At 32.9% G+C, this 7,568-nt stretch overlaps 1 protein-coding gene across 3 annotated transcripts; it reads left to right on the top strand.

The window, feature by feature from the left end:
• Window positions 1-2,204: 2,204 nt before the first annotated feature.
• On the top strand, window positions 2,205-7,008 carry LOC142348220 (MFS-type transporter SLC18B1-like). 3 transcript variants are annotated; one of them, XM_075399497.1, is made up of 2 exons: window positions 2,205-2,390; window positions 5,572-7,008. In XM_075399497.1, the coding sequence occupies exon 2, from the start codon at window positions 5,621-5,623 to the stop codon at window positions 6,983-6,985; it is 1,365 nt and encodes a 454-aa protein (XP_075255612.1). In that variant the 5' UTR covers window positions 2,205-2,390; window positions 5,572-5,620; the 3' UTR covers window positions 6,986-7,008. The 3 variants fall into 3 exon arrangements, with proteins under 3 accessions (XP_075255612.1, XP_075255613.1, XP_075255611.1); XM_075399498.1 differs by having other exon boundaries at window positions 5,547-7,008; XM_075399496.1 differs by having other exon boundaries at window positions 5,541-7,008.
• Window positions 7,009-7,568: the final 560 nt, after the last annotated feature.

The raw sequence follows: 7,568 nt of genomic DNA, 5'->3' as shown, positions 1-7,568 counted from the left end.
TTTTGTCTAAAAAATCTCCAGAAAAATTGACGATATATGTGACTATTTCTCTAGCGCATAAAGTAAATGTGATTTGTGTGGACAAAGAGAAAAATATACTTTTTGCTTTTCTCCAAGCAAGATTGCCAAGGTCTTATCAAGGTTTAGGAGGCGCTGGCGTTTGAAGTTGTTTGCAAGGCATTTCAGTCGTGTCAATCTTATAAAGGCCTTATCAACAATTAAAAAATTGAGGTCGACTGGGAAAAACTCAATGAAATGAGCGCCGTCCTGAATTGGATCTATGCAGTATTCTCATTGCAAGCGTTAATTTTTTTTTGAAAGCAGCTTAGACTTCTAATGCGTTACAACGCTTTACAAACCAGTGAAAGCAATTTTTTTTCATATGATCATTTTGATGGAAAATTGTGAAAATGTTCTTTGAAAATTTTGTCATTTTTGTCAGCAAAATGCATTGCAAGGGATTTACCAACTTTGAGACAAAGCTGGCCAAGCAACTTTTCTGGTCTATTTTCGTTCAATTTCACTGTAAAGAAATTTAATGTTGAATGTATATACAACCCAAACCCGAGAATGTTTTGCACCATATAAACTTCTATCCAAATATATTTTTAAAGGTGACTTTTTGAAAGTCACTGTTTTCTCTCAGTACAAAGCATTAAAGTCTGTTAATTTTTGAAAATTGAACAAAGTTGCAATTAATAATTTGAAAGAAAAAAATGTTTGACTGAAGCAACATTAAAATCAACTATTTTTAGCCATAAAAATTTTCGGCCAGAACAACATCTAAAAAGTTGGAATAAAAAAATGGCGAGTGAAAAAATTACCCAGCCCTTCACAGCAAATTTAGCTAAATCAATTGATCAGTTTTTTTTTCAATTTCTGCAAAATTCACTGAGGTTCATCGTATTGTTATTTAAGCAATAAGATGATATAAATCTTAAAACTTAAATCATAGTGTTTTTAAATATCTATGTTCAGAAAATAGCGATTTTGAGCAGCAGTTTTACCGACTGGTAACTATAAAAAAAACTCTAGCAAATTTTACTTGGTAGAAAAAATATTGATTCATTCGACAATAATTTAAAATTGGTCGGTCTAAACAAATTCACTTCAATTTAGTAGGCTAAGCCCTTCCTAGTGCCTGATTGATGCGTTGGTTTTGACTTTTTTGTTCTTTTTTTCTTAGAACCAAAACAATTGAACACAAAAGAAGTTATTAAAATGTTTCGTTGCTATATTGTTTTTCATATAACTTAAAAATTCAGTCATATGTTTCATCCGATGAGAATAAAAACGTACAGAAGTATCGTGCAGTTAATTTAATGATTTTTCTGTGTAAAGTACTCAAAAATTTCAATTTAATGACAGGAAAAAAAGTTTTATTCCATGATTTTGAAGAGCTGCCAAAATGGTCTAAAGGTAGTTAATTTGCGCCAGATTTTACGGCAAATACTAGGCCGTCCAAAAATTTAACCAACATATAATTTTAAGATAGCACAATCAAGATTCCCATTTTTAAAAATATGGAATCTAGTGGTGGTTCCCAAGGCATACAAACGGCTTTACTATAACTTCCATACCCCAGAGCAATTTTATTGGAATAAAAAATGCACGATGATGAGCAAACTTAACAATTTTGCTTTTAACATAAAATGAGCTTCATCTGTGCTATGTGCATTCGAAATGGAATGAGTTAAAATAGCAGAACACAACAGAAAATGTGCTCTCGATCTTTTTTTTTTTCATAGATCACTGTTGCCTGTGACCCAAAAAAATGTGACCCAATTTTTTTCGAACTATTGCTGCTCAATTCGCCTTATTTTCCCCATTTTGCAACAAACTTATGAGATATTTAACTCGCGCGAGACGCGTTGCAAAGATTGTAACAAAAATTCTGTTAAAAGGCATTTTATTTTTGTCCGTATACTTATAGGCAGGCAATTTTTGAGGAGGGTGGGTAAGGGGGGGGGGGTGACTTAAAACGGACACTGAGTGGTGCATAACATCCAAATGTATTTCCAAGTACAATAGAATCTATAGCTAAACATAACTCACATCAGATCATTTTCATCCTAAAGCAAGCTTTCAAACGACAATAGCTAAAAGTTAGTTGTTTGTTTTCGGTTATTCCTTTGCTTGTTTGTTCTTTCACCGATAGCAAACTAGCGTGATTTCATCGTTCTTAAGCCTCGACAACAGTTAACACTAAAGAACAGGTTTCAAACATGCTGAACTAATTTTACTTATTTGAAGAGTAAATGTTATTGCAAAAGAAACAAGTTCAAAGTTAGCTTTTGAATTTATCATTGCCCAAATTCGAACGTTGGTTATTATGGCGGATAATTATGACGTTTATTGCTCAACGAAAAAAAAATCAAGTGGACTCTGAAGTGAGTCTTTGATTTTTTTCAACCATTTCAAAAGATATTCCGTTTAATCGTAGCTCGCTAATAGGCATTCCGACCCCGTTCATGACTCATAAAGACTCACAAAATAATGCGATGATAGGACTTATTGTTCCGACCCCACTTGTGGGGGGAGGAACTATATACTCAAATGGGTTTTTTTTTGTTCAGACAATTTTGGCCGATCGATATATTCATCGTAGAGAAAAGTGAGTGGTATCATTGAAAGGCTCGTCCAGCTGAGAATTAGGAATTAAAAAGATTTTTTTGAATTTGGTTTTTCCGAGGAGTTATCGAGGTTTGAAGTTTTGCGTGAACACAGGACATTTGGCATGATTTTGTTCACTTTTAGCTAACTTTCGATCAAATTCAAGTTTTTCTATAAAAATATCAGTTAAAGATTAGATTTCACTCTACTAAATGAAACATTACTTCATTCCTAATAGAGGAAAGGCGACAAAAATGCTAGTATTGGTCTCATGGGTAAGTTTACTATGAAAATAACACTCGAATTCACTTTGAGAGCTGTTTTTTTTAGAAAATTGTTTTGCATTTTGTTTTTTAAAGTCATCTATAGACGAGTCACTTTCAATATCAAGATTCCGTTAAAAAAGAATCTCACTTACAGTCAAATGAAGCCCAGTGAACAAAAAAATTGTTATTGAGGGATCTCATTTGTTTACTCTGACTTTTCGTAATTTATAATGAAGTTTTGATTCTCTTTTTTAAGATTTTACCAAAAATTTTGAATTCCTATAGCTTAGACTATTTGACTAAAAGTTCAGTAGTCTTCCTAGTGAGCATTAAGAGAACCAATCTAATGGCTGTTAAGACATTAAAAATAATTTTTCGATTTTTTTTGAACATTAACCAATCTTAAACCCATTTTTTGCATTGTATGTCATTTTCGTTGATTACAGGACCTATTTCCTTTCTGTAGCAACCAAAATTAATCTGGATAGCAATTTTGACTTCTAACTAATGGTTTTATGACTTTTTTGCCAGGAGTTTTCATAACTTTTTAAAATTTTGGATATTTTTTTCTCATTATTTTGGTTCATTTTGAAATCTTATAACATTATCGTAATAGTGATAGTTCTCATTCGCTACAAAAAATCGTTCGATGGATCATGAAGATTTTTTTCAGAGAAAAGCTTGTGGTTTTAATAGCTTCGACAATTTCTATTGAGATTTTGATGTTTGCCTGTATTTGTTGTTGTTTTCATATCCATAAGACTTATTGTGATGTCATATTGATGAATTAGGAATGATTGTCGATAAACATCAGAATCGTCCAGTCGAGGCATAAAATAGCGTACGTATTGATTCCTTCGAAACCTATTAATTTCATGTTGTTGATATTACGTGTTTCGTAAAATTTTCGTGCTTTGGATATACTTGTTCATACTTGTTGATTTTTCGGAGTATTTTTTTCCAACGAAGAAGCATCTCATTGCTGTTAAATAATAATTGAAGATAGAAAGTTTTTACTGAAAAGTTCTTTTTTTTAGTGGCTTCGACACTTTTCTCTCTTTTTTTACTTTGCTGTTTCTTTTTTTTTTTTATAATTTTGTAGTCGTAAAACGCTGAGAGGTCTCATAAGCTGCTAATTGAGGGTTGAATGAATCATGGTACTCAATGCAATCAATCTATAGCGGCTAGTCTAAAAGTTTATAATATTATTCGTTTCCAAATTTTTGTAGAAAAATTTTTAAAAATTTTCAGTTTTTTTTCTTCGTTTTTCTACAAACATAGTTCGTTTCAATGGCTTTTTCTAACAAATACAAGTTCTATCGGTTTCTTCATGACTTTTTGTAACTTTATCATGAATTATTTTGTTAAAGGCTAAGGATTTTTGAGACGTATGAAGTTAAGGAAAGTTTTTAAAAATGTTGATTGAATTTTGCCTGATTATTTATTTTTGTCGACTTGTAACTTAGTCCCATTCAGGAAAAATCCAATCTGCTGTGTAGTTACGCAAGAGTGAATTTGTGTAGCTAACGTTTTATCTGATTGCATTTTGACGTTGTTAAAAGGTGCTTCTGAATTTAGATAATGAGTTTTTGCCGTAAAATTTTTATTTTGATTTTTTTGTTTCTTTTTTTTTCTCGTAGCATTTTTAATGGCAGATCTCATGCGCGCTATAATGAGGCATTGAATTATGCAATTTAATTTGTAGTTTGGGTGTATAAACCTATATTTTTGATTATCTGATAATTTGGTTGACTATTAAGTCAAAAATGTAGATGAGCTTGGGTCGGAACATCATGTGCGAACGCACATTAACGAGCCTCCTTGTATTATAAAAGTATCAGGATTAAATAATATAAAGTAGTTTATGATTTACAATTGAAAACTTATTAGGTTCCCACTACATTCTTACATAAAAACACACCTGTATATACTAAAGAAGGAATTACCAAAGAGGTTATTTTTTCAAAAGAATGAACAAAAAATTGAGCTAGCCGAGTCATTTGTTAAAATGATGCAATCAAGTCTAATATAACTTCTCAAGCACAAAAAACACCAAGTTTAGTCAAACCATAAAAACAATATTCTTAAATTGTGTACAATTTTAAAATCAAATTTCAAACTCTACTGTCTTTCAAGTATAGCTTACAAGTATCTAGATTGAATATCAATTGAGTGAGTAGATTTTGCATTCTCAATTTAAATTTATGGAGTAGGCACAGGATGATGAAGTTTATTGAGCCAGTTTTTATACAGAAAAAAAACATTCAATGAGGAATTACGCAGCTTATTTTTGGAATTCTTAAAAACCAACACTTTTTGGAAACCAATTGGTATAAAATGTTAGTCACATGTAAAGCAATCGTTTACGCAACGATAAACAAGAAGGCATACGCCTACTCTGAGGAAAACCAATGAGAGACGAAGTTTTGAGTATAAAATGACTGATAAATTTTTATAAAAGTTATAAAATATAAAACATATGAAATTGAAAAAAGTAAAACAAACCATACCACTCACTGATCTCCGCAACAAATATATCAATCAATCGATCCAAAAAGTTGAGCACAGTTCTTTGCGCTAAGGGGGGTCGGAATACTTTTAATACTTTAATCATTACTTAACACTGCCTTTATGCAGATATTTAATAATTACATTTTGCAGATTTAGGAATATTTTTGGCTATTATTTGTAGCGCTACTTATCATTCGGTCAAGTTTCTGTGAAGCCAGAATTCTCGCCCTATGAAGCAATCTGAATTTGTCAAGTTAGCCACAGTTCTGTTGGGCCTAGCATTACTAATAGCAGAAGGCGTGAACTATTCCCAAATCGGCCCATTTTTCCCAACAGAAGCGGCCGAACACAAAGGGATTTCGACTACTTCCATCGGAATTATAACTGGATCCTTCGACGTTGCAAATTTATTCGCCGCGTTTATTTTGGCTTCATTTATTTCTCCTAAAAATCAGAAACACTTTTTCTGTATCGGCGCTTTAATGTCCGCAACGAGTAATGGGTTATTTGGAATTATGGGTTTTAGTAAAGGGGGCATTTCTTTCATTACATTATGCACTTTACTTCGGGTTCTAATGGGCACAGGTGCCTCTATGGTTTATTCCACTGGACTACCTTTGCTGGTACCTCTTTACCCAGAGTGGTCTGGAAGAATAACTACTTTGTTTGAAACTTCTTTAGGACTGGGAATAATGTTGGGCCCTCTTTTAGGATGTCTGCTATTTTCAATTGGTGGGTACGTCACACCATTTACATTCGCAGCTTGTTGTCAAATTCTGATGGTAATTATATGTGTTTTGTTTCTACCAAACAAGGCAGTCGAAAAAGATAGACCTTTCGGAAGTAAATCATTGCTAAATGACCCAAATACCCACGAAGAAGCCGAGGCTAAATTATTGGACCCTAATGATGGTGAAACAGAATTACCCGGGTTCACGCTTGTTTATTTTGCGACTCGACCAGCTGTTATTGCTGTCGGCCTGACGCTGGCATTCCACTCAGCTACTACGGGTTTTATTGACGTTGCCCTAGCCGCCTATCTTTTGGAAAAATTTTCAGTTGAGGGTGATTCATCTGGTTTTTATTTCTTATCATTCCTTGGAGTGAACGTTATGTTTTTTCCATTTTTGGGATGGCTGGTAGATCGAGGACAAGCTGGAAGGATTTTTCTCATCGCTTGTCTGGCGGGTTCTTTGGGGCTTTCTGGGTTATCGCTGCCCTGTGCAATTAGAGCTATTGAGACGAAAAACTGGGTAATATTATGGCTAAGCGAACTTGGAGCCGCAAACGCTGGCGGCTATGCGTCTGTTTATTTGCTTTTCGAGAAACTAGCTTATATTGTTGGTTTTCGAATTGAAAGCAACATCAAATTAATTGCCGCATCTTTGTCAAATGCATGTTTTGCTTCTGGTAGATTGTTTGGGTCAATTATAGTTGGTGGAATTTTTATGGATAGGTATGGCTATTATTACAGTTGTTTACTTCTGAGCTGTTTATTTCTTATATCATTTTTTCCTTGCTGTTATGTCTTGTTCACCAAAAAATTACTGCGCAAAATATACTTCTTTATTCCAGAAAGCAAAATCTTGATTTAATGAATTGAAATTTTTGTTGTTCATATTTTGTTCTTAGTTAGTTCAATATTAACAAAGTTTCGTCTATGAAAAAAGCGGACAAAAAGCACACTCTGGTTTTGAGTAGCCCAAGCATCTGATCACGAAACAAACTTTGATTGCAGGTTGTTTAGAAAAAAAATAAAGTTTTCGTTTCCAAATTAAGATTGGAAGCAGCATTCGTCTTTGAAAAAAAACTTGTTTAATTCATTTTCAGTAACAATGACTTCACATTCAATTGCTTTTACTGAGAATCTCAAACAAAGTTACCTTTATAACATAGCCTAAAATGAGGTTAAGGCAAATTTACCAATAAAAAATAACTTTCCTGAACGATATTGTATTCAAAGGTTTTCCATGGACAAAGGATTTTATTTTTGACCCACCATTTTTTGAGCGGCTTCTTTAGTTCAAAATCTAACTAAAGTCCTAGAAACTATCATTTGTTTGATAACTTGGGAAAAACGGTCAAAAACTAACACTAACTGACGCATTCATTCAGAACTTCTCTTATAAAAAATATTCTCTATAACAAATTTTTCACCGTATTTAGCTGGTTCTCTCA

The sequence above is a fragment of the Convolutriloba macropyga genome, chromosome 10 (assembly GCF_964194025.1).
Source record: "Convolutriloba macropyga chromosome 10, txConMacr16.3, whole genome shotgun sequence".
Lineage (NCBI taxonomy): Eukaryota > Metazoa > Xenacoelomorpha > Acoela > Convolutidae > Convolutriloba > Convolutriloba macropyga.
The sequence above is the reverse complement of the archived record's forward strand: the minus strand, read 5'-3'. Positions and strand labels throughout refer to the sequence as shown.

What these genes read in the sequence shown, in the direction of transcription:
- LOC142348220 (XM_075399497.1), top strand. Translation starts at nt 5,621, where the DNA reads ATGAAGCAATCTGAATTTGTCAAGTTAGCCACAGTTCTGTTGGGCCTA.